At 33.6% G+C, this 27366-nt stretch overlaps 3 protein-coding genes across 3 annotated transcripts; 1 reads left to right on the forward strand and 2 right to left on the reverse strand.

Annotated features, from left to right (window-relative positions):
• Positions 1–2680: 2680 nt before the first annotated feature.
• Positions 2681–9083, forward strand: LOC125844113 (myb family transcription factor PHL7-like). The gene is made up of 7 exons (XM_049523365.1): positions 2681–2920; positions 5462–5681; positions 6880–6956; positions 7045–7087; positions 7232–7289; positions 7473–7542; positions 8488–9083. The coding sequence occupies exons 2-7, from the start codon at positions 5471–5473 to the stop codon at positions 9001–9003; spliced, it is 975 nt and encodes a 324-aa protein (XP_049379322.1). The 5' UTR covers positions 2681–2920; positions 5462–5470; the 3' UTR covers positions 9004–9083.
• Positions 9084–9289: 206 nt separating this feature from the next.
• Positions 9290–10600, reverse strand: LOC125844103 (acylsugar acyltransferase 3-like). Its single transcript, XM_049523353.1, has one exon. It carries the CDS (start codon positions 10586–10588, stop codon positions 9290–9292), a length of 1299 nt encoding a protein of 432 aa, XP_049379310.1. The 5' UTR covers positions 10589–10600.
• Positions 10601–14310: 3710 nt separating this feature from the next.
• LOC125844111 (uncharacterized) lies at positions 14311–22556 on the reverse strand. The gene is made up of 6 exons (XM_049523362.1): positions 22375–22556; positions 20947–21008; positions 16524–16780; positions 15717–15928; positions 15315–15582; positions 14311–14836 (listed from the first exon to the last, which is right to left on the reverse strand). Exons 3-6 carry the CDS (start codon positions 16776–16778, stop codon positions 14543–14545), a joined length of 1029 nt encoding a protein of 342 aa, XP_049379319.1. The 5' UTR covers positions 16779–16780; positions 20947–21008; positions 22375–22556; the 3' UTR covers positions 14311–14542.
• Positions 22557–27366: the final 4810 nt, after the last annotated feature.

Below are 27366 nucleotides of genomic sequence, written 5' to 3' on the forward strand. Positions count from 1 at the left end.
AGAGGTTAGTAAATACCGACCTCCAGAGCTCGGTATTGAATAGCGACCAAGCTTTTTCGGTATTGAATAGCGACCAAGCTTTTTTCGACCTAAGCTGGGATGTCGGTTTTAGGTCGGTATTTCAGGGAATATCGACCTCCGGAGGTCGGTATTTATAGGTCGATATTCACAGTTTTTTTAGTAGTGATACTAGATGGTGAATGTACAGTGGATTACAAGGTTACTTTTGGAAGAATTTTTAGTGCAACATCTTAATGATTTTAAGAACATGCATAAATAAGATCAAGGGGCAAAAAAAGAAATGCACTAAATATATAGCAATCTAAAGAACTGAAGTCAAACTTTTATCCTTTTAAGTGGAAACAAATGAAGCTTTAAAAGTATCATAATCAATGGAAGTAGTAGGATATGGAAACGAAATCAAAATATTACCTAGTTGCATAGAAAAAAATCAATACTAAGAGGGTGTTTGGACATGCAATTTTATCTCATGATTTTAAATAGCGAGATGAAATAAAAATTTTAAAAAGTTTATTTTAGAAATTTTATCATGATTTCATATTTTTTAAAATTTTAAAATTGACTCACGAATTTATTTTGTAAAAAAAAAAAAAAAGTCTCCCATTTTATATCTACAGAGTATTTTTTGTGAGAATATCAAATGAGTGATGAAATATTCACGACCGGAACATGAACATGATGATATAAGTTCTAGGGTTATTATTGATCAATGTGATAATTCCTAATTTGAAGTGAATAGGTATGCATGTGGTGGAGTTTGTAACAAGAAACAAGTTTGATTTCTTGAAGAGTAGCAATAACAAGTATAGTTAACTGTTGAGATTGAGGCGTACTAGCTAGAATTAGTTTCTTAGATTATAGAGTTGTAATCTAAAATCACTCTTTGAAGTTAGTGGAAAATGGTTGTTGAAATCCTACATCTTGTAAGTCGTGATTTTTCGTCCCTTGAGCAATGAGATTTTTCACAATAAAAGTTTGTGTTATCTTCGTTAATTGTTTAGTATCAGCTTTATAGGAATCAGATTCCCGTAACTTACTGGCAATTCTGATTTCTTCAATAATATTATCGCGATTTTTATTTTAATACTATTAAGGATGTGAATCTGAGATAGATATAAAATTTAAATCTTACAAGTTTTGAATTATAGAATACCAATCTTAAGTATGCTATTAAATGAGTACTTATGAATTTGATTTTGTACATACTTGGCGAATATTGAATTTAAGTCAAAACTAATGAATTTTGTGAACTCATATGTTGCACCTCTACTCATTCCAAAGCGCCACTTAGTCAACTTTGAGGGAAGGAAATATCATCTTTTTCTTGTAATAAAAAACAAGCACAAAATAACCTTTTTGTTCTTATTGTTTAAATTACTAGAAATAAAATAGAAAACAAAAAGTAATTTAAAAAATATTCTTCTTGATCACAACACCATTAAATTAAAGGTAAGAATGAGATTCACTAAATTATTACTCCCTTTGTTTTAATTTATGTGAGTTACTTTCATTTTCAGTCAATCCAAAAAAGAATGACATATTTTTATATTAAGTACCAATTTAACTATAAAGTGTTTATTTTATCCTTAAAGAAATGATTTATAGTCATACAAATTTTTATCATTCATTTTTAACCACAAGTTTTAAAAATCTTCCTTTTTTTTTTAAACTTCGTGTCGAGTCAAACTATCTCACATAAAATGGGACAAAGGGAGTATTATTATTATCACTAATAAGATGCTTTAATTAAAGAATGCCAAAAAAGGTCTAGTCACCTCCAAAGGTGTCATGTGAAAGTCCAAACACAGCTCACACAAATTAAAGCACATGAAAAATAATTTTATTTCTAGAGAAAAGATGCAATGAAGGTTTATTTAATTATTCAATTTCATTTTTGACTATAGTTTAGCTTTATAATAATAAATAACTTTACCAATTCTTATAAAGCCATCTATATAGATAATATGTGTTATAAAAATTAACGAAGTTTGAATTCTCTATGGCTTATAGGATATTATATATTATCTCCATTCCATGGTATGTTATATTATCTCCATTTCATTCATAAACTAAACAAAATTTTATGACACGTTAAGAATTTTCATGTTCAGAAAATGTAAGTTGTGAAAATAGGAATGTTAAGACGGATGTGTGAACACAGTAGGAGAGATAATATTAGGAATAAAGATATCGAGGACAAAGTGAGAGTAACTTTCATGGTGTAAAAGATAAGAGAAGCAAAACTGAGATGGTTTGGACATGTGAAGAAGAGATACGCAGATATCCCAGTAAGGAGGTGCAAGAAGTTGAATACAGTTGGTACAAGGAGAGATAGTTGAAAAAGTATTAGAGATATGTGATTAGACAAAACATAACACTACTCCAGATTATCGAAGACATAACCTTAGAGTGTCTTTTTTTTTATTCCATCGAAATCATCACATTAATTTGTGATTGTTATTGTTTCCTTAATAGTTAGTACTTTATTTTTTTCACAATCATTTTCACTTTTTTCATACCTACATATTGTACTCAAGCTGAGGATCTTTCGGAAACGAATAAAACAAAAACACCAAGTTGGAAAATGAAAGAAAAGCATTGGAGAGAAAGAGTACTGGTCCAAAGAAAAGCCAAAAAATTGCAAAAAAGGACTTATTAAAATGATTCATGATCACAATGTGCCGGAATATTACAAAATAGATTCCGGGCCGGCCCAACAATGTCTTTCTCAACTCCGGTCAGCTAAATACTGCCCGCGGTCAGTTCTAAATTTATTTACTTACAACCCCTTTACTTTTTCTCTATATGAATTTTCTTCAAAAATTTCAAAAAAAATTCGGTTTGTAATGAAAGAGTGAAGAATTCGAAGATCGCATATCTGCTATAATTATCTATCACTGTAAGAAATTGATCTTCTTCTATGAGCTCATTTGTTAGTGTAATTTTTTTTCTCAATTTTTCTGAATATTTTTTCGTTTTGTTTAGTGAATTTCTTGATTTTGTGGTGTGTTTATGTAGTGGAGAAGTTTGAAAAGATTGAATTTTTATGGTCTAATTCGATGAATTATGTGGTGGGTTAGACGTGTAATTTAGGGTTATGGTAGATGACTTGAGTTGACTACTTTGGAGAGGGGTGGAGCTAGCAAGGGCCAAGGAGGTTCAGATGAACACCAACACCGTGTTCGGTGGAAAATTATACTGTTTATATATGGTTAAAATTATTTTTTACGTGGATATTGAACCCCATTTGGCCAATCCTGATTCCGCCACTGACTTTGGAGAGGAAAGTTACAAGTAGGTACTAGTGTTATGAGCTGAAATGTGATGTTTGATCATGGGGTGAGTTAAATAACTGGTGAAATTATAAGGGTGATTGTAATTATGAATTTGTCATATATTGAAATTTGGGGTTTTTGTTCTTGTATATCTAGTTGTACTTGAGCCGAGGGTCTTTTGGAAATAACCTCTTTAACTTCACGAGTTAGTGGTAAGTCTCCCCAGACCTCACTTGTGGGATTTCATTTCACTGGGTATGTTGTTGTTGTTGTATACCGCTTGACTATAACTACAACAACATGCCTCACTTTTAAATGAATTTTTAGAGCTGGGATATGAACTTCTCTAAATTGTTTCATTTAAATACTCAATTTCGGAGAAGAAGGTGAAATGCTCATTAGCATAAAAATTAGTGTTAAGCTGAAATGCAATATATGATATGGTATGATACAAGGGGTGACTTGACGAGCTGATGAAATCACTAGTCGTTAAGTTTCAAAGAATCTCTAGTTTCTAAATTTGCGAGAGGATAATGAGCATGCACACTGAAGAAGTCCTAAGAAGCTAAGAAGAAAAGGATTAGCTTCTGAATTGAGCTACACAGATGGAGTAAGGCGAGAGAAGAGATAAGGAGAGATATTATTGATCTGATGATGAATGACCTAGCTTATACCCTTAACCTCGTTTTTTATATAACGTAATTAATTTCATCAAAGAAGGGCAGCAAGGGCCCTTTATACAAGTAGTATATCATTAACTCTGTTAACCATATTTTAACAACCCTTTAACAGCCTTATTAACAAACTATCTCTCAAGTCTCAACTAGATAAATGACTATTGTACCCCTTATATATTCATAAATGGACTAATATACCCGTGTCTATTTACGATTACAATCAGCAAATAACATTCAGATAGGCAACGTCAACTAGTTTCGAGTTGAGTCATAGTTATTATTGTTGTTGATACTAGGGAATGTTGTACTTGTACACTACTATAGACTTGTCAATTTTGGAGTACAAGGGCGAAGTTGGATAGCAATGGTGGTGGACTCAGGATTTTGAAGTCATGGATTCTCGACTGCCTTTACTAGAGTTGCTATAGGTACAAAGTAATAGCGTGCAACTATTTGAAATTTGATGGTGAAAATATCTAACAAGTAAACTATGACTAATATTACAGCTAAAAAGATTTTTTTATAATTGTCCTTGGTGTTTACATATCATAAAAACATATATAGTATCATCAATGCTTACACTGAATTCATTTCCAAAATCAAAATTCATTGCAACATTATTAGCTTTAGATTAGCATAACTTGAAAGTTCCTAAATTTGCAAAAAAGTGATTTGAACTATATTTAATTGGTCTCTCAGTCTCAGAAGTAAAATAGAAAAAAAGATAGAGGAAGGAGGGAATCACCTCCGCGCGAAATCCAGCTATTGAGACCACCGAGAGGGATAAGAAGAAAGTTGAAGTTTCATTGGGGAAAAAGAGCTCTAATAGAGGAGTAAGAAGGACGTTGTTGAGGAAGAAGCAATTTCTCATTGAAAGGAAAAAAGAAAAAAAAAAGATGGTTGTTTTGGAACAGAGTGGAACTTGGGAAGAAAGTAAAAACAAAAATGAGAAACTAAAAAGGAAAAATAACAAAGTAAAAAGTATCATCTGAAAAAGACAAATTGCTCAAGGGGAGATATGATCCCGCAGCACAAGGAAATACAGAGCTGCTTCATCTGCCTTATTAGCCACATTGTACCCACTGACCTTTTCTGAGTCTTTGGCTGCTCGATCATATTTCAGCAGTTTTTGCCTCTATAAATACTTAAATCCCCAGTCAAAAGCAGCTGGTGCTCGAGCCACCGCAGAGTTCCATGTGGGTCCCTGTAAAGTTTAGTACTTTGATGGTTAAGTCACTTTTAATAAATGATGAGTTAACTAAGGTATAGGTGAATTAGTTGGCTAGAGAATTGTTATAATAAATGTAAAAAGGGGTATCTGGTACAATATTTCACATGGAATCAAGGAAAATTGGAGTGATTTCAAGAGGACTAGATCTTTTGCTTCTCCGTGTGTTGAATTTCAGGAAGTAATGCTCTTTTATTTGTTTTGCTGATTTTGAAATTCTTATAATTTTTTTGAAGTCTCTGTTTCATTATTTTTTGTAGATAAATGAAATGTATCAGCCCAAAGGCGTTTCCAGTTCAAGCTTAGCCCACAACAATGCTGCTGTCAATAGTCAGTCATTAGACTGTGGTGGCGGTTCAATGGACCCTACCGGTGGAAGCAACAACAATTCTAGTCTTGCCTCGAAGCAACGTCTGCGTTGGACCAATGAACTTCATGAACGATTTGTTGATGCTGTAGCACAACTTGGTGGCCCAGATAGTAAGTTTCTGGACTTCCACTTTGTTCAGCCCCCCCGCCCGCCTCTTGCCTATGGACCCCAACGCCTATGTCAGAGTGGCTTAGGATGCTACCTTTTATATTGTTGGGACCATTATAGTGGGGTGCAGGGCCCTAACTGCATATGCTAAAGTGCTGTCAGTTTAACACCCTTTTCCGGCAAAATAAGCAACATATCTAGGTCAAATATTATTTTTTGTACATATACGTTAATTCTTAAACACCTTAACAAAGACGCTTGTGCTCAAGCATATACAAATTATAAATAACAGAGGATAGATTTTTACGTAAATGCAACCGTTCTCCCAAGAATCAGGGGGGTCAAATTTCACTTGATCCCTCTATTGGTTATCCTTTCATATATTTGCTCAAGCCATAGCTTTATGCAACATAGTGGGGAAAAAAAGGAAATGGCAGCTTTATTTTAATCTTTTCAATTGGAGATACAGAATCGACCTATGGTAAATTTGCAAGATGCTATAAGTTTCAATTGTACTCTTGTATAATCTGTGATCTTTTTTTTTGAAACTGAAGAAGCTTATATAATCTGTGATCTTTTTTTTTTTTGAAACTGAAGAGGCTTATATAATCTGTGGTCTTCCATCAGTTAATCATTAAATGATCTAGATTTGACAACTGTAATAATTAATACACCTTTTTCCTAATTAATGTTTACACTTTTTCCTCTTATGAACGTCTCAGAACGTCTGATTATTCAACTGAAAGTATTACTACTTTATCTAACTACTTCAAGTTTCTAGAATTCATATTTATCTAAGTTATCAAAAATTAAGCTTTGATTTTGATAATTTCTCGTTCAAACTAAATTCTCAGCTGTTATATAACATTTAGTCCACTGTAACTACTACTTATATAATATATAAGTCAAACTATCTTATACTCCATGCCAGTCAAACAGTGTTACAAAAAGAAAAGGACGGAGGGAGTAATAACTCTTTGAGGAGTGTATCAAATTATCCTGTATTTGCTTGTGTTTACATGTTGTGTAGGGGCAGTATGTTAGAAAATCCAGCCTATATTTTGGATTTTTGGGCCTTGATACCATAACTGCTGTCCTGTTAGGACCTCTTGTACTTCTCCTGTACCTCCTTGGTACTCTTCATCAATAAATTACCTTCCTTTGTGATAAAAAATTCTAAGATTCCTTTCTATGGTTCAGGAGCTACACCGAAAGGCGTTCTTAGAGTCATGGGTGTACAAGGGCTTACTATTTACCATGTAAAAAGCCATTTACAGGTATAGATACATTCACCATGTTTGTACAGCTTATCTTTCGGGGATCTGTGATTGTAACTGACTTGCATTTATTTTCCTATTGATTCAGAAATATCGACTTGCTAAATATCTTCCAGATTCCTCATCTGATGGTAGGTTCTGATGGAATTTAAAATCTTCATGGTTGCGTACTCCTTATGTTTAGAACGTAGCTTGATTATTTGAAAATGTGGCTGAGGTTGGTTCTACTCCAGTAATGCTAACTTACTGATGTGGCTTCGTCTTGTGATTGCAAGGGAAAAACTCTGATAAGAAAGAACCAAGAGATATGCTTTCAAGTTTGGATGGTTCATCGTGAGTAGATTTTCCTTATTGCTTGTGTAGATATCTTTTGAATGCTCACTAACTGACAATGCATCTGAACTTGTCTTGTACTCTTAACATGACCATTTAGACGGTCTTTTGTTTGAAAAAATCTAAGTAACTATTTTTAAGGATCTTAAATATTTGACCCGAGAGAGAATTGTTTGTTAACAGAGGAGTGGAAATCACTACGGCTCTAAAGCTGCAGATGGAGGTGCAAAAGAGACTGCATGAGCAACTGGAGGTATGTTCTTTTAATGATTTTTAGGTAATTGGTATAGTTAGGGTCCCCAGGAAGTATTTAATTGACAGGTAAACGATGGTGGACGAGAGTTTATTTTTGTTGCTTTGTGTAGCAAGAATGTCCTTCTCGTGTCCTGTGAGAAAATTGTCTTCTAAAAGTTGCAAAAAATAATAAGCAAATGATAGCCACCGACTTCTAATTTTGCTTCAACCTTTTGTTTTTCAACATACCGCTTAAACAAAGACCTGCAAGAATCTTTTTTCTTCTTTTACGTAACTTGTCTCAAGAAAGTTTAGATGCATCAGTAAGTAAGCTGTGTCTCTTAAAAGTGGGCTTATATCCATGCTAGTCATGAAAGCAGAGCAACTGCACTAGCGTGATATACACCATCCTTGCATTATAAATGAAATGGAATAATGTAGCAGAAAGTATATCAACTTTCCTCGTTTTCTAGTGATTGAGATAGTAGAGACTAAGCCTTCCATTAGGACAACGGTTTGAAGCTATTACGAAGAGGAATGATGCACAATGAGAGGAATAATGCAAAAAATGTGACAGACAGATTATCTTTTTCGTAGGTTAATAATATTCCGTGTTAGAGGATCAAAACTCCCATATGTCTGACCATTTTCAGGCAGACTGCTGGGCATGTGCATTGGCACAGCTAACAAACGAAGTGTTCATACGTTATAGACTAGCTTCATTATGCTCAAGAACATTTCCTAGTCACTGACAGAATTTATCTATTGTTTCACCAAAAAGCACATGAGTAATTGACCATTCTTTATGAAATGGACCGTAATTTAGTTGGATTAAGTTAAATTCATCTTTACTTTACTTCTCCCGAGTTTGGCAAGCATAGTATCCTACATGAAGGACTCCTGTTAATGAAGTGCTGCAGAAGTTTTATGCTTGTGAGTACCCCCTTTTTTCTTACATTAACAGGTCCAGAAACAGCTACAACTTAGAATAGAAGCTCAAGGTAAGTATTTGAAGAAGATAATCGAAGAGCAACAGCGGCTGAGTGGAGTTCTTTCGGAAGTTCCTGGTTCTGGGGTCACTGCTCTTCCAACTGGTGACAACGGCCCAGAATCTGATAACAGGACTGATCCAGGAACTCCTGCACCGTCATCTGAGTCTCCTCATGTTGATAAGCCTGTAAAAGCACATACCTCAACCAAGAGCCTTTCTATGGATGAATCATTCTCCTCACATCATTCTCCTCTCAGTCCAGACTCTGATTGCCAAGAAACTTCGCTAATGGAGAGCCCTAATGGCGAGAGGTCATCAAAGAAACAACGAGTGGACAACGTGGCACTTCCACATCAGATATTGGAATCAAGCTTGAGCCCACCATACCAGCAACCACATTCAGTTTTTATGATAAGGGACCAATTTAATCATACATCAGGATTATCTCTTGGTATCGAGGATCAGAAAGTTTCTGGTAGTAACATATAGTTATTTGATATTCGATGTCATGCATGCTCTGCTTGTATTGTGCAACATGACTTCAATTCATCTAATTCTGTAACCTTTGAATATATATATATTACACATTTGGTCACAGATACCTCTTGGTTTTTACTGTAGTTGGTTTAAGTTGCTCTTTTATCTCCAGGGGCTTAAGTACTTCTTTATGATAAATATATATAATATAGAAACAGTTTTTATTTATTGCTATATTGAAAGTACAATAATAAAGAAGTCTATAGGTATCAATATTGACACCATAGACTAATAAAACTTATTTGGTTGATTCAACAACTGGAGAAGCAAACTGTAGAAGCTCCTTGTTGTTCTGAAAATTCAACATATCATCTTTTGTTAAAGTGATTAGTACATTTATCCCATCTCCACTTGGTTCATCCAAGAACAAGAAGTTGTTCTTCATTGGATGTGTTGCTAGGGTTACTCTTACAGGCCTACCCCATCCGAAATCGATCTTATGTAATCCAGTATTGCTTATCCCTGAGCAAAGATAAACATCACATGTATCCTTCTCTATTATGTTCATCACGTTTTTAGCTAGTTCAAGTGTATATAAGGGTATCATATCTTTATTCATATCCTTTAACTTGCCTCGAAGTTGTTGTTTATCCTTCTGTAATTGAGCAACGAAGTTTGGAAGTTTTACCTCATCTTCTGTCATCGTTTTTGTGAGAATGATACATGTAGCATTTCCCATTGTGTTTAGTGGAATTGGTGGGCGTAAATTTATAGCATGGCTCATTAGAGTTGGTTTGAACATGCCTGATTTCTCCATTGACATAATCACTCCACATTTATGAACAAGTGCTGAGGCAACTTCAAGGCGAGTTGGATTGTTTACATGTGAATTTTTTGTTACAATATCCTTGAGTCGTCCTAAATTAGAGGATGAGAAATTGTATATTCTTGACACATGACGTTGTGATGGATGATGCATTACAGGTAGAGTACTACTCGAAGCATCCCTCATCATTAGAGGGAAGAATGTAGATGCATTAAACTGAGGAGATGGTTTGAAATCCACATGTCGAGCTATAGCAGCCCAATCATTAATGAATTTAGTGCTACTATATCCATCAATAATTGTATGTGACATACATGCACTGATTGCTATTCCACCACAATCAAAATGGCTTAATTGGACCACTAGTGGACTTCGATTCAAGGTACTACTCCAAGGCAAATCTTTTGGGAAGACTACATCTACAACATCATTATAAGGGTGGTTGAGAATTTGAGACATTGGACAATTGATACGGACATTTAAATACTCAGCACCTGTGTCATCACAATCGACATACGTATTATTATCCTTGATTTTTCCCGCTAAGGGATAATAAAAGGATAATACTTTTGAAAGGGAATTTTCAAGAATTTGTGATATTTGACTAATTTTGTTACTATAATTTTGAGGTTTAGGGTAGAAGAAGGCAAATGGAGAATGTAGAGGAATATTTATGTGATCCATAAAAGAGAGTTTGTGACATCTAAGTGAAGGAGGAGTTGGGGAGAAAAGCTTAATCATCTTTTTAGATACAATTGTTGATGATGCCATTTTAGCTCTCACAAAATTAATACAATTTTGAATGTGCCCTCAATTGCACTTTTCACACACATATATATAGATTGCACTTTGGGTCTCAAAAATTAATATTAGGATTTGTAATTATCAGTCTAGTAATTACATAATCTGATAATTACATTGACCTATTTGTTTGTCATAGTGTAATTATAAATGTATTGTTTGGTTGTACAATTGCAATTATAAGAATAAAAGTTAATTATCTAAAATTAAAAAATTATATTAGACATTATAAATGATATTGAATTAAATATTTAAGATATATATTATTTTTTGAAAATATATTAATCAACAAACATATGTTCTTAACTAATATTATAAGAAAATAATTTTTTAAACTAGTATATTTTAATAATAATAACAATTAAAAGTACAAGACTTATGTTAACATTATAAAATGTATGTTTGAAAAAAAGATTAATATTATAAATATAATGTCATAAATTATGAAATATTTGACAAAAAGATAATATATCAACTCTAACTAAAATATGAATGGCTTGCAATGTGAAATATCAAGTCAATACTATTAAAACAAATGAAACTGAAAATATAACATAAGTTCTAAATTTAAAACAAAATATTTAATATAATACTCTTATGTCAAATTTCAACGTAACGTATAAATATAATTTAAAAGAAAAGGAATACGTAAATCCATAACCTTATTCAACAATGAATTCTAGTTCAATTTAAAAATTAAAATAATACTAATAAAATTATGTTAATGAAAAAAATAAACATAAAATAAATAAAAAATAAAATAAAATAAATAATTTGAAACCAAATCAAAAAAATCAATTCAAATTAAAATTTAATTCAATTTGATTTGATTTTTCGATTTAATCTAAATAGTGTATATCCCTATTTATGTTACTCTATCCATAAGAAATTTAATCCTCTAGCTCTAATAGTGATAATTTCATTGTCGTGATAGAATCCAATTAATATTTTTGTCACCTATTAGTTGTAGTGATATAATCCAATTACAAAATTACAGCAAAGTTAGCTTCTAGGGTTGGCAGCTGGGTCTAATCTTCCTAGGTTAGTTGGAATATTTATATCCATTGGCTAGTAAGTAAGAGTGGATCTGGTACGATATATATATATATATATATATATCGAAATTGATATTTGGTATATATTATAAAATTTGATATAAGAAAAATATTGAATACTTAATACCCTATTGAATTATAAAGTTATATATACAATTCATAAATATTAGGGATAAAGGTCTGAAAAATACTTTAACTTTGGTCGAATTTGCTGTTGCGATACTAAATTTTCATGAGGACCTATTACCTCCCTAGACTATTTAATACCATATTTTTTACCCCCTGAACTATTTAATAGTGTATTTTAAAGGTATATATGTGCCCACGTGGACACATTACTATTTATAATTTTGCATTATTTTTTATGTCCACGTGGGCAAATATATATATTTAAAATACGGTATTAAATAGTCTAGGGAGGTAATAGGTCCTCACGAAAGTTTAGCATCACAACAACAAATTCGACCAAAGTTAAGGTATTTTTCAGACTCTTATCCCTAAATATTACTATGAAACTATAAACATATAAACTAGTATTAAAACAAAATTAATTGTTCAGTCGTTGGAATTTTGATTATTTTATCTTGAGTAAAATATTATTTTTTTAATGTAATTAATTAATAAAGAAAAGTACTTGTACTTTCTTTTAACTATTTTTACATGCTTAAGGTGTTAGTTGATATATTTTTCGGGTTTTGATTTTAAAAAAGGTGTAATTTAATCAAAACCAAAATAAATTTGATTTATTTTGATTTTTCTCTTTTTCGGTTCGATTATTCGTTCATTGTCACTAATTAATAAATAATTAAAGTTATATTTGCAAGTTGAAAAAAATATATATACCAGGAGATGTAATAATATTGAATCTCTTAAAAATACTTTATAATATAAATCTAAGAAAGATTTAAAACACAATACCTAAAAATATATCAATAAATGTCCAAGCATAAAATAAAAAATTAATTCATAATGAAAGGCAATAACTAAAAAAGGACGAAAGTGATTAACTCCAACTTTAATTCTAAACTTAAATATTATATACGTAATTATTATTATTATTATTATTATCATTATTATTATTATTATTATTATTATTATTATTATTATTATATAATTCGACTTTTTCGGTTTATCGATTTTTATTTTTCTGAATGCAACCCAAATAAAAAAAAGTAAATTCTTAATTGGAAACCAATCCAAATTAAAATTTGGTTCAATTTGATTTGATTTTTCGATTTGATCTAAATAGTTCTTAACCTATTTTGTGTTATTATGTTCTTAAGAAATTTTAGTCAAGGCTTTGATATGAACTCCGAACATAGGGTGGAAAACCAAAAAAAATGTTTTTTAATAAATTTAATCCTCTAACTCTAATAGTGACAATAGAATTGTAGCAATTGAATCCAATTAATAATTTTTGTGACCGATTAGTTGTAGTGATATAATCCAATTAAAAAAAATACAGCAAAGTTAGCTTCTAGGATTGGCAGCTGACTCTAATCTTCCTAGATTAGGTGTATCTATTTGGTGGTCAAATTCCAAAAATACCCTATAAGAATAAATGAGAGAAAAAGATTAAAATATTTATAGAAAAAATTACGTAACTATACATACTTTACTATCATATTTTAGGATAAATGTGCAATGCACGTTCTCTCTGCACTAGTAATCTTAAAATAAAATGCAAAAGAAAAGTGCATTGCCTTTGTGGAGCAGCTACTTGAAAGCCCGAGTTGACTCAAGAATACACCTTTGTGTTAAAACACACCGCAATACTTAGCTGGCCTACACATGCCTTAAGTTCCTAATGAGGAAAAACACTTAAAAGTATCATTTTTTTTTTCTGAACTTTATACCTTATTATATCCATTGTTCAATTTTTCTACCTAAAACTATCACTTCCTTTGTTTTAAAACACACATTGATGTTGAGTTAGTCTAAACACACTTATTGTGGATCATGATTAAATATTAAACTTTCTTCAGCTTATCAAATATTTTTAAATCGTTGATTGTGTTAGCTCAGAAAATGCTCATGATTTTTTTTTTATTCTTCTAACTACAGTTTAAGAAGGCAAGTGTATATATATTTGTCAATAGAAGTTTATAAAGTTCACACATTATACATTAGCCTAGTATGTAGTATATTAGTTTCCTCATTTGAATATTGTATTTGTACAATAGTTAGTTAATTTTACTTTATATGTCAAAAAAATAATAATCTGCAGATCACGATAATAAACAATTTAAAATATTTAAATTTTAAAGACATAAAAAGTTCGGTTGACTCTCAAAATTCTATCATTGCCACATGAATTAAGACAAAAGAAGTAACAAATATTATTTGAAAATGACGTAAAAAGCACCATAAATCACAATAACTAACAACTTGAAATATTTGAAAAACACATGAAAATTTGGTTGATTCTATAAATTCTATTTGTGCCACATAAATTGGGACATAGGGAACAATATATAATATTTGAAATTATATATAAAGTACTATATATCACAATAATTAACAAAATAAAAGATTTAGAAACCATACAAAAATTTGGACGAATTTCCAAATTCCAATTGTCACATCAATTGAGAATGAGAGTAACATATATTAAATCCGTGCTGGCACACGTTCGCAATATCTAGTATTTATTACAAATGCTTATGCACTTAATTTTCTCATAAGAATATTGCAAGTTACCTTCTTGTCCGCAAATACATGCAAAAAGGGAAGTCTGGTGCACAAAACATCCCACTTTAGCAAAGTTCGGGAAAGGGTCGCACCCTATAACGCATGTGATGTAGATAGCTTACCCTGGTTCAGGATAAGTGATTGCTTCATGTGACCTATAGGTCACACGGAGACAACTTTACTGTTGCTCCAAAAGTTTCCTCAAGATGGTTTCACAATAACTAGCATTGTGAATTATTAAATGTCCAGCATTAGGAACCTCATGATATTGAATCCAAGGGAGCTTCTCTGCTAGATAACGATTGAGTTCGCGCGGAATAATTCTGTCATCATGTCCTTGCCAAAGATGGACCAAACCTTCGTTATCTGGAAAAGGATTTTTGATATCCGTCGGAGTAAAGTCCCAGTTTCCGAAACCAACTATCAGGTCTCGATACAAACATTCAAACTCACCTTGCTGTCGAACTTTCTCCTGGACAAAGACATAGTTCCAGAATTATGACAATCATAATGGTAAGAAAATACTGAATGAATCTATCTCATTCATATAAGAAGAAAAAATTCACGCTCAGTAGCATTTGAACTTGCGACATTGGATTTTGGAGACCCGCGTACTACCATTGGAGGTTTTTGAAAAGAAAGGGTAAATAATCATTTTATTGTTCTATCACGAGGGTGCTAGTTGGGAGTATGTTCTAGTCACGGAAAATCAAAAGGCAAGCACAAAAATGAGTAATAACCCGCGGTAGGAACTGGAACGATGAAATTCAACATTTTGTTAGTTCAGTTTTGACTGTGTAGTAGCTCTATAATACGGATGTTGTTTATCGTTGGATAAACTGCAGATATTGATCCAAAAAAAAAAAAAAAGACGGCAGGTACAGCAAGTCCGTGAACAACCAACCATCGTACTGTAAAAATTGTGAAAAAAGAAAATGAGAATCATTTACCTGACCAGGACTCGGGGCAGAGGATAACTGCTTCAGCATTTCTTGATCTGGCGGACAAAATATTGCCATGTTCCCTTCCATCATACTTAAAGCATGGAACCACTTTTGGTTCATCCACCAATGAACCAGCCATGGGGCATAATGCACAATTCTGAATGTCCGTTGATCTTGTGCAAGCATCTTCCCGAGGGCTTCGTTTGATAGTTTAGCGGGATAACATGACCACCAATAATTTACAAATGGAACAACAAGGGCAACTCCGGCCAGCCTGCGTTGGACATTCAATTCATTAAATAAAAGAACTGAAAATGTAGCATTTCCAGGTATCTAATTTAAAAACAATAAGAAACATGGTTAAGTTCATTTCCGAGTAACAAAGGACTGTAAAAGATGAAAATGTACCTATTCGGTATGTACTTAAGACAACTCCATACAGAATATGCTCCCATGGACAAGCCAACCACATAGAACTTGGGTCCTAGTTGCAACTTATCAGCTAGCTCCTCAACGTCAAATGCTTCACTCTTTACTGAGCGCTTTGGATGTGGATCACTCTCTCCATATCCAGCACGATCATATTGTAAAACATATATTTCAAGCTCTTGCAGTAAGTCCTGGAAACATAAAACAGAATCAGCAAAATGAAAATACAAAATTCAAGAACCAAAGGTTTATTAAAGATAATCTCCTCTTCTTTTTTGTCCTTCTACAACAATCTCCCCTTCTAAGGATAGAAGAAAATTACTCCCTATGTCCCAACTTGAGTGTCTTAGTTTGACAGGGTACGGAGTTTAAGAAATAAAAGGGAGACTTTTGAATCTTGTGGTCTTAAATTAAAGATTTCTGAAGTTCTTTTTAAATCTTATGGTTTTTAACTTGCCAGGTTGAATCTTGGAATTTGGGAATTGGAAAACTTATTAAATATAGAAAGAGATACTCTTTTTGGGACAGACCAAAACGGAAAGTAAGACACTTAAGTTAGGACGGAGGGAGTATACAGCCAATCAGGTCTGTTGTAGTTCTAAATATGAAAGTGCAAGAAAAGAGCAGAAGTTTCAAACATAAACTATCGAGCAGTCATTAATGTTGAACTCAGTAAGACTTTTCTGCTTTTCAACCGTATTGTAGGTACAAGAAAACTTGGTCATAACATACATAGTAGCTACTAAAATGAATACGCTAAATATGGAGTTATAAAAGTTTTCATACTTGGGATATCGGCAACATCAAGTCTTTGGAACTGTCAAAGCCATGAATAATAATGATCTTATGCTTTGCCTTCTCCTTGGAAACGCCACTCTCTTTGTAGGCTACATATCTCCCATCATTGAGTTGGACCCTTGGCGAAATCACCGGAGGACCACCTGGAGAGCCACAAACTTTTGGAGGGGGAGGCTTAAGTAATGCCAAATAAGCCCATCCGAGAAGTCCAACTGTTGTTGCTATTGCTATTTGTGTAATCATAGCTGAAAAGAGAAGGGATAAATTAGACAATAGTTGAATACGGTGGCAAAACTTATGTTAATACAACGTAAATGATCTATGCCATATCTCTAAGTATGAAGTCATAAACTTTAATCTATTGCCTCTAGACAGACGGCACGTGTTTTATGAACACAAATCAAACATTATTTGGCAGTAGAACCCAAATTTCTAATTAGATTTTTGGAAGGCATTTTTTCATTAAATGGTACACAGCAAGAACAGATATGAGAATAGTAGGTAGCTAAGGCACAAGTGGAGCTTGCCACTATAAGGCACAAAAAGCTAAATTGCAAATTTGATGACAGATCATTGTGTTCACTGTTATGCTCGTGTAGATATATGTCAAATGCTCCTCATCTTAAGATTTGCCACAGTAACAAATACTAATTTATTTCCACCGGGGCTTTGGTCTAGTGGTAAGAGTACAGCACATCATGTGTGAGCTAGGCACACGTCACGAGTTTGAACCCTGTTATAGACAAAAGCCTGGTAGTTCGGTCGAGAATGGTAGAGGTCCTCAGGGATTCCTCCGTTATCTAAAGAAAAGGCCAATAATAACTGATCACCTAATGAAATTGTGGTACAGAGTTTCTCATGTTAAAAACCAATCCTGACTCTGAGTTCTACAAGTACATCAGAAATGGCATACAACAGACTGTCCTACGTTTCGGTGTAACATAAAAACTTCCAAATATATTACAGAAATCCACAGTAGTTAGCTCGTAGACATTGAGAATTCCACAGAAAAGCATCTTCATTGAGATAACGGTAAAGCTTATAAGAACAAAGATGAATCACAGAAATTACCAAGGAATTGAGAATTCTCGTTTACCTGTACCTAAATTATTGTGTCTTTTCAAAGTAAGATAAGATAACAGAAAAAGGATATTCTTGTTGTTCCTCAAATGACAGCAAAAATGGAGATGTTAAGGTACTAGCACAGTTGTCTACTATTCGACATGAACAACAACATACACAGACCTTACCTCTACATGTATTAATAATACACCCTATAATACTGAATAGGGTGTATAACTGTTGAGATGTAGAATACAGAAGTAATAAGGGTAAATCATTAAATTCCCTTTATGAGATTAGATAACTAACTTCCAATAGTTAATTAGTAGGATGAGCTAATTCTTATCAGCAAGTCAAAAGTCAAATTCTTTTGATGGATCCTCTGTCAAATATCAATCAGGCTTATGCCATGGTAGTTGGTGATGAAGCACAAAAGTCCTTAGGTTCAAGTTGTGGAAATCTTGGGATGAACATTACGTCAGCTAATAGTCTTGATTCTATGGCTATGTACTCAAAGACTGGTAGAGGAAACTATGGTTCAAATACAGGAGGTATTAGTGGACAATCTAGTGGTAACACTAGTGTAATCATCCCAGTGGTAATTTTCATAGTAGTTATGGTGGAAATCGAAGATTCAAAAAGAACTTCAATGTGGTGTGTGAGTTCTGCAGATGCAAAGGACATAGTAAGGATCAATGTTTCAAACTAAAAGGCTATCCACCTGACTTCAAGTCTAAGAAAAAAACTTATAGTGAGGCATCTGGGCTGCATATAATGTGATCGATGAGCAAACGTATGCAGGTACTGAAAACTTGTAAGCTCAAGGAACCTTCACATATGGCTTGAACACTAATGTACCACCATCTACTAGGAGTCATCAGAATGGATATAACTTGTCCAGCAGCTCCAGGAGTACTGATGACTATGCTAAACAGTTGCAGGGGTGTACTTTCACAAGGGATCAATATGATCAAATTCTAAAGATGCTTGGCCAAACCTTTAACAGTCTAGAACTAATGTTTTGGATCATTGCACCGTGTGCCCTTATGCTAAGCAAACAAGATCAGTGTTTCCTGTTAGTAGCATCAGAAGTGTTGGTAGTTTTGATTTGATACATATGGATTTGTGGGGTCCAACTTCTACCTTTGATGGCAGTGAATACTTTCTTACAGTGGTAGATGATTTTACAAGAACGACTTGGCTATTTTTGCTAAAGAATAAGTCTGATGTATGTGTGTCCATTCAGCAATTTGTGAAAACTCAGTTTAATAAATCAGTAAAGGTAGTAAGGTCAGATAATGGGACTGAGTTTGTGAATTCTGTGTGTAATGAGTTCTTTAAAGATATGGGAATAGTTCACCAAAGGTCTTGCCCTTATACCCTTTAGCAAAATGGAGTTGCTGAGAGGAAACACAGGCATTTATTAGAAGTGACAAGAGCTTTGAGGTTTCAAGCTAAGATTCCTATAAAGTTCTGGTATCAGTGTGTTTTAGCATCTTTTTACTTGATCAATAGAATTCCAAGCAGTGTTTGCCTATAGTCATCTGTCAACCTTATATCAAAATTATATTGCTGCGACTTCTTCTCTTAAAGAACCAGGGTCATACTCTGAGGCTTTAAAGGATCGTAGATGGGTAGAAGCCATGAAAGCAGAGATTCAGGCTCTAGAAGCCAACAATACTCGGCTAGTCACAGATTTACCTGATGACAAAAAGCCAATTGGATGCAGATGGATATACAAAATAAAATACAAGTCAACAGGTGAAGTTGAGAGGTTTAAAGCAAGGTTGGTAGCCAAAGGTTACAACCTAAAAGAGGATATAGATTATACAGAAACATTTTCACCAGTGGTGAAAATGGTGACGGTAAGAACTATTTTAGCCTTAGCTGTATCAAATCATTGGCACATCCATCAAATGGATGTATACAATGAATTTTTACAAGGAGATCTACATGATGAAATCTAAATGTGTATGCCTCAAGGATTTTCCAGTTTGCCAGATCAAAGGTAGGATTCACAATGCATCAGAGAAAATATGCCTTAGCTTATTTCTGAGGTAGGATTATCAGCATCCAAACTTGCAGGAACTCCTATTGACACAAATGTAAAACTGATATCGAAGCAATATGATGATCATCTAAAATATAAGCTGAAGGAACCAGTGTGTGAAGATCCTCCTACTGATCAAAGAGCTTATCAGAAACTCATTGGAAAACTCCTCTACAAGGGATATTAATACTTGGATAAGCATGGTTAAAGAAAGAACTACTCATAATACACCAAATCAAACGGTGAATAAGAAATAATGTCAACATAACTAACCAAACGACCCCTAAAGGGATTTGTCATCAGTTTATGTCTTGTGATTGCATATCATTCATTTTATTGGACACTGCTTGGCTGCGTTTGACAAATCCATGCATCTTCACTCTTCTCATCCATACACAACTATGTTTTACTTCTTAACCTTAACTTGAACTATTAAATCTGCTTATATAACATTCTTCACAGCTTAAAGAACCTTCAGAAGTTACCATAGCTGATTGGCGGTGATCAAAGTGGCCTACTTTTTAATCCCCACTTCCCCTGAACGGAAATCATTCTAGAGAGTAGCAGAACTTCCGCTGCAGAAGCAGGGTACTGAATTTATGTCTCATCTCTAGTGGTTATTACAGTTCGAGATTGTAACTCCTAGAGCTATCTCACAATGTGAAAGGAAAAGGCTTAGTGTTGTTAGGCTTCATTTCAATCTGTTCTTGTAAGTAAGATCCTTGTACAAACAGTGGCGAAGCCAATAATTTCACTCAGAGTGTTCAAGGATATCTTTTGACCTATATACACCGTATAGTTTTCTACATACTCCGTATAATTTTTGGATGAAGGGTATTCAACTGACCACCTTAATTCTATGTGGCTACACTTCTACGTACGTACAAAGCAAAATTAGGATCTTTAGTCACAACAAATTTCTCAGCTCTGAAGTGTGCTCGGGCTAGTGCCCTGTATGTGTCTAGTGCCTTAGATACGTCCCATTCCACACTTTAACTCTGACCTCTGCAACCGAATTTACAAAGGCACAGTTGAAGGATCCAATGCTAATGGAATGGACCAATCTATAACATAGTTATCACAATAAAGATCTACATCTAATGGCTCCAAGACTGCTATTGGTATATGTTTTTAATGACCGAGAAATCTATCTAGAGTCAACCCTTTGGGCCAACCACAACCTTTGAAACTCGAGAATGACGGCCCACCCTTCATAAATGCAACCTAACTATAAAATCTAATGTCGAATTCAAACAAATAACACAATCTTGAAACAAATGCAAAAGGAAAGTGTATTACCTTTGTTGAGCAGCAAATTGAAAGCTCAAGTCGACGAACTTGACTGGATTCCACCTGTTCTCCTAGAATCGAAACAGCAAGGAAGGAAGGGGATGAAAATCACAATTCTAGCCAGAAAACCTTTTCCCTCTTTTGGGTGTGAAAATCATATGAAACAATGAATGGGCCGGGTTCAAACTGTGCGAAATAGGATAAAATTAAGAAATAAGTGGTTAAAACACACCTAAATTATCACATTTCCGCGGGTTTCATACCTCAACTATCCATTATTCCATTTACCTACCTAAACTATCACTCCCTTTGAATCAAAATACACCTCGATGCTTATCTGACCTACACGTGGCTTGTGTTCCTAATGAGGAATCTCATGTAGTCCTTAGCTTTCTTATTATTGGGTTAATTTCAGAGTTAATGGCTAAGAAAACACCTAAACTATCACATTTCCGCGAGTTTCATACCTCAAGTATCCATTGTTCTATTTACCTACCTAAACTATCACTCCCTTTGCGTTAAAACACACCTCGATGCTAAGTTGACCTACACACACCTATTGTGGATCGTGATTAAATATTTGGCCAACTCAACAACAAGGTATGTTTTAATACAAAAGGATTGATAGTTCAAGTAGGTAAATGGAACGAAAAATAGTTAAGATATGAAAGTCGCGAAAAAGTGATAGCTTAGGTGTGTTTTTGACCATTAACTCAAACTAACATTCAAGATAACAACATTTATAATTTAGTCCCATATCTAAACCAATTGTTCATCATATGCTCATTTCAGTGAAAGCACCATATCAAAAATTTAGCAACTACAGTACTACAGAACAGAACTATATAAAACAATACAACACAAGAAATAGTGGAGGTATAAAACTCGTGAAAAAGTGATAGCTTAGGTGTGTTTTTGATCATTTAACTCTAAAACTAACATTCAAGATAACAACATTTATAATTGGGAAAAGGCTCAAATATGTCATCAAACTTTGAGAAAAGACTCATTTATGTCATCCGTTAAAAGTTTGGCTCATCTATGTCATTTTCGTTTGAGAAAAGACTCATCCATGCCATTATTTGTTAACTCAAATGGCGTGGATGGACCAAACTTTTAACAGATGACATAGATGATCTTTTTCTCAAAGTTCAATGACATATTTAAGCTTTTGCCCTTTATAATTAGTACCATATATAAGCAAATTATTCATCATATGCTCATTTCAGCAACTACAGTACTACATAACAGAACAATATGTAACCAAATACAGTAGAAGAATCAGCTTAAAAGATGTAACACAACAACACTAGCTAGACATTGAAATCAGCAAACAAACCCCAACCCCCAAATCTCAAAAATTCAACAAAACAGAACAAAATTAAGGCAAAATTAGTAAAAAAAGATCAAATCTTGAAAGGAAAAAAAGGTACCCACTTGAAGAAAAGTGAAATAGGGTGTTGTTCTTGGATTTTCTGGTGTGAGCTCTAGCAGTTGCAGCAGTAATCTTTTTACCACTTTGATTCATAGCAATAGTTGAGAATTGTGTATTTTGTAGAAGATATTATGAAGTAGGAAAGTACTTCAGTATAAGAATATGTCTAATTAGGATAGCATTATTCTCATCTGTTTGGTTTTTTTTATCACATGGGAGTTTTGGTATCTATGTTAGGACCCACGTTAATCTGAATTCATGTCGTGTAATATTTGTTAAGCTAGAAAATAAGTTGTACCTGAATTGTTTCATATGTTAGGACGTACATTAATTTGAATTCATATCATGTACTCCCTCTGTCTTATTTTATGTGGCAATATTTGATCGGGCACGGAGTTTAAGAAATAAATGACGACTTTGAAATGTTTATGAAATTGCCCCTTCAAAAAATAGTCATATTAAAAAGTAGACTCATTTTTCTCTATCCTCATAAATGTATTGGAGTACTATCTTTAAGATTAAGTGGGACCAACAAGGGTAAATGAGGAATTGTACCTTTAAATACTTACCATATAAAGAAATGTGACATTTTTTTTTAAACTGACCAAAAAGGAAATGGTGTCACATAAAATAGGACCGAGGAAGTAGCATTTATTAAGCTAGAAAGTGACATCTACCTAAATTGTTTCATATGTTAGGACGTACGTTAATTTAAATTCATGTCGTGCAATATTTATTAAGGTAGAAAATGACATCTACCTAAATTGTTTCATATTGACACATTTAACTAAGCATGAATGTATCTTATTCATCCTACTACAACCCTTTATGAGTTATTTTGATTTATTGTTATTTCTTATTTCAATAAGGGATGATTTTTTCATCGAGATGTTGAACTTTATTGTTGGCTACCTTGACAATTATCGGTAGTGACAACGTTCGAAATTTTTTTATTAAGGAATTTAAAAGTATGAAGAAAATACAAGAAAAAAACTGTAACGTCCCATATTTTGCATATATTAGTTCTATGTGAGTAGTGAGGGTTTGAAATAGGTTTGACAATATTCGAAAGAGGTTTGAGGCTAAATAGAGTAAGTAAAGTATAATTTGTCATAGTAATCAACCTACTTGCTTAAGCTACTGATTCGGATGTCTTACGTAATTAAGTTACTTACGTACATGTGTAGCTTACGTAGAAAGGATGACATAGGTTCTTAATGGTAGATTAACTGTTGACCTACTTAAATAAGTGGTAAGTAGGTGATGCACCTACTTAGGAAATATGTGGACTGCATTTTAAAAGAAAAGGGCAACTAGGTGATGCAGCTACTTAAAGAACTTGTGGCAGAAATTAAGGGAGTGATGTACCTGCTTACTTAAAGTGAGGGACTAGATATTTCTACATATTTCCTAATGTAAAAACGTCCATAAAGGACCCTTAAGAGAATGAAATTTATTTCATATATCTCTCACTTGTTCTACAGCAATTTACTCCTAAAAAGAAACCCTAGAAGCTCCAAAGTGCTGACCTGCAAGTTCACCATTAAAAATATGAGAAAACCCTTTATTTTTCAAGTACGAGTTGGTGTAACATCTCCCATCTTAAGAAATTCAAGAGGAGAAACTAATTTCACCTTAAGGTAAGGCTACTGCCATATGTTAATTTTTTTTTTTAAGTTTGGATTCGTAAGAATATGGTCTGCTGATTTAGTAATCCTTCATTATTCTCAAGATAATTTGGAAAAGACAACCTAAACCTTGAAGTTAGCAAGTGAGGTTGCTGTCCAACAAAGTGAGTTACTGAAATTTTCATCCTTCTTTTGTGCTTGAATCGGTTAGGGGATTTGGTATGTGTTAATGAGCTGAGAATTGTTCCTTTTACATGGTGTGAGATTGGGGAATGTTCTGGTTGATTGTGCATGTTGGGACAGCCATGGAAGGGAGTCCCCTTTAACTCAATTGTTAGCCCATTTGAGCATTTTAAATGTAATATTAGTTGGATGCTCAGGGGACAGTGGTCGGAAACCGTGAGTTCATATTGCTACTGCCACATTCTGATGTTTAGAGACTGATTTGTGTATAGTAACATAAGGAGGCATGTGCAGAAGTCATGAGAACTTGTTAAAGGATAAAACGGTAAAGGGTGCAGTAACGTACCATCTAATTGGGCATTGCATGAGCTTGCTGCCTGCAACCCCTTTGTATACTGTTTTGCATATGTTATAAAGCCCGAGGAGTTTCAGGGGACCTTATTAGAAGGTCGTATTGTATATGACGTTATTAAAGGAGAAGGGGTGGAATACATACCATCGGTTTGATAAGCATGGGTTTGCTGCCTGATTACTGTTTGCCAAGTTCAAGTAGCCCAATCTGTTGGTTAGCTACTAATATTAGTTGTGTTACTTATTTCATTGTAGATTAATAATCGAAAAGGAAGGAGGTTAATTCGTTGTACTATCTGAGTGGTACAGCAAGGTATGTAAGGCTATTCGATTCTATATTCTTTGGCATGAGCTCTGCTTGTGTCACTACCAACAAGTGAGCTTCCTAAGTGCTCTTTCAAGTAAAAGACACATAGTGGCAGCGTACAATCCCAAACACAGCTAACAATATTTCCCCTCTCCTTAGTGTGTCGAATTGCTTCAATATATGTGCATCTTTACTTTTTCAAGTATTAGTATGAGAAAAGGGTAATTTCAGCAGTAGCTTTGTGATTCCTTCTGTTAATCAAATGAGGTCCATTGTGTCATTTGAGCTCTTATGTAATTCATTAGTGTTACATTTCCATCTTGTGTTATTGTTACTGCCCTAAGTGCATATTCACATGTTTCCTACTACTGATCCACAGTTCTGATGCTCAAAAATAATTATGACCACCAAAATAACAATCTCAAAGATTAAAGAAACTATATGAAGGGGTATATATGTAAGGGTGGCAGCCCAGGGGCAACAACCTAGCATGGGTCGATCCCAATTTGTGTATAAGGGTGGCAGCCTAGGGGCAAAAGCCTAGCATGGGTCGATCCCAAATTTATATATTTGAGGACAGCATCTCAGGGGTTAAAATGCCTAGCATGGGTCATCCTCTTTTACCACTGATCAGTTGGTTATTTGTATCACATGCTTCACAGAGATCGCAATATAAAGAAAATTACAGAAAAGAATATAATGTACATGATCCCACAACAGCAACAAGGGTGGTCTTTAATCTGATCTATGCATTTACATATTGATACTTGATTTCAATTGAGCTCTTGTTTACATATGTTATTGCCTTACATATTCAGTACATTCTTCGTACTGACGTCCCTCTCAGGGGACGCTGCATTTCATGCTGCAGCCACAGGTACTCCAGTTAGTAGACCTCCCCAGTAGGAGCACAGGACACTCAACTGCTATTGGTGAGCTCCAAGTTGATTCGGGGCTTAATCGAGTCTTTGGCATCTATTTTGTTACCGTATAGTAGTTAAGGGTAAGGCGGGACCTTGTCCCGACCTAAACTAAGGTTGTCTGTCTATCTTGTAGAGGCTTTGTAGACTAATGTATAAAGTTTGATTGTGTCTTGTCTCTTAACAATTGTGGCCTCAACGGCCAAGTGTTGTACATAAGTTTTGGGCCTGTCTATGTCGGTCTTTTATCACTACAAGGCATATAAGCTTGTCATAGCTTCATAGTTATCATAGTTAAATGTATGGTAAGTGCAGGTTGTAAGTTGGTTCTCCCGGGCCATTTAGACATCGGGTGCTTGTCCGTCTTAATCAGATCTGAGGCGTGACAAAATCCATTGGGATTCAATATCTAAATGGTGTAAGTTTCCAACGATGAATACCCTTGCCTCTATTTGGCTCCACTCCTGATTAATGATCCTCTAAATCATGTTATATTGTTGGTGATTCTTTGGATAAGAATTTCTTTTTAAAAATAAAATAAAATTGTGTTTTTGGTACTTGGAATTTTCATAACTATATAAGTTATTAATCTTGTAAGTGTAAAATTAAGTTTTGAGCCTAACTCACATCACAAAAGTTAGCTCATAGAGAGCAGGATTATCCAAGCCTTATTAATAAAGGGGTCGTTTGGTACAAAAATGAATAACGCAGAGATTAGTAATGCAAGGATTAGTAATGCAGGAATTAGAAATGCATGGTTTATTTTTATCAAGTGTTCGGTTCATTGTTTCCAACCTCGTCTTGTGTTTGGATTAAAACTCTTTAAAAATCTTCTTTCCAATTATACCCTTGAATTATTATGTAATTGGGTCAAGATAGATAATTGCCGGATTATTTTTTTTTTTATGACCTTCTAACTAGTTATGAGAAGAACAATTTTGTTGTCATGTTTCCAATTTTCTACTTGACTTACTAGGGGATAAATCATTTTCATCTTAATAAATTAATCACTCACAAAATGTCAATTTTCAATTTAAAAAAGATAAACCATCTACTTTTAAAATTAAAAAGACTGTCAACAATGGTAAAATTGAATAAATCATCTACATTTACACATAAAAATTGCAAGTTCTAGTTTTAATGTGTATGTAATTTTTTAAATTGTTCAAAATACAAATAATTAGTGATATATTTGCCTTTTAATTAGTAATTTTTAAATAACTCACATTTCAAATTTGTATTGGATATATTTAGTAACAAACAACTCTCTCCAAATAATTTGTAAGCTAATTTATTTAAATAAATTTACTAGTACAAATATAAAACATAAAATCAAGAAAATGAACAACATAATTAAAATGATTTGAGGGATATTTTTGTCTTTATATAGACTTATCCCATGGTATTTTATCCTATGTATTAGTAATACCTCCAAATGGAAGGTATTAGTAATACATCCTACAATACCATGTAGGATGTATAACTAATCCATGCTAATCCATGGATTAGTTATACATAGGCTCAAATTCCTACCAAATATAGCACTAATAATACCATACATAATACATGGACTATTTCTTTTAATACGGCCTACCAAACGACCCC

Source organism: Solanum stenotomum, chromosome 11 (assembly GCF_019186545.1).
Source record: "Solanum stenotomum isolate F172 chromosome 11, ASM1918654v1, whole genome shotgun sequence".
In the NCBI taxonomy this organism is placed as follows: Eukaryota; Viridiplantae; Streptophyta; class Magnoliopsida; order Solanales; family Solanaceae; genus Solanum; species Solanum stenotomum.

Coding starts and splice junctions, on each gene's coding strand:
- LOC125844113 (XM_049523365.1), top strand. CDS start 5,471: ATGTATCAGCCCAAAGGCGTTTCCAGTTCAAGCTTAGCCCACAACAAT. Junction 7,088..7,231: donor TCCAGATTCCTCATCTGATG/GTAGGTTCTGAT, acceptor TGTGATTGCAAG/GGAAAAACTCTGATAAGAAA. Junction 7,543..8,487: donor GACTGCATGAGCAACTGGAG/GTATGTTCTTTT, acceptor TTACATTAACAG/GTCCAGAAACAGCTACAACT.
- LOC125844103 (XM_049523353.1), bottom strand. CDS start 10,588: ATGGCATCATCAACAATTGTATCTAAAAAGATGATTAAGCTTTTCTCC.
- LOC125844111 (XM_049523362.1), bottom strand. CDS start 16,778: ATGATTACACAAATAGCAATAGCAACAACAGTTGGACTTCTCGGATGG. Junction 15,583..15,716: donor CTTAAGTACATACCGAATAG/GTACATTTTCAT, acceptor TGTCCAACGCAG/GCTGGCCGGAGTTGCCCTTG. Junction 14,837..15,314: donor CTGCCCCGAGTCCTGGTCAG/GTAAATGATTCT, acceptor GTCTTTGTCCAG/GAGAAAGTTCGACAGCAAGG.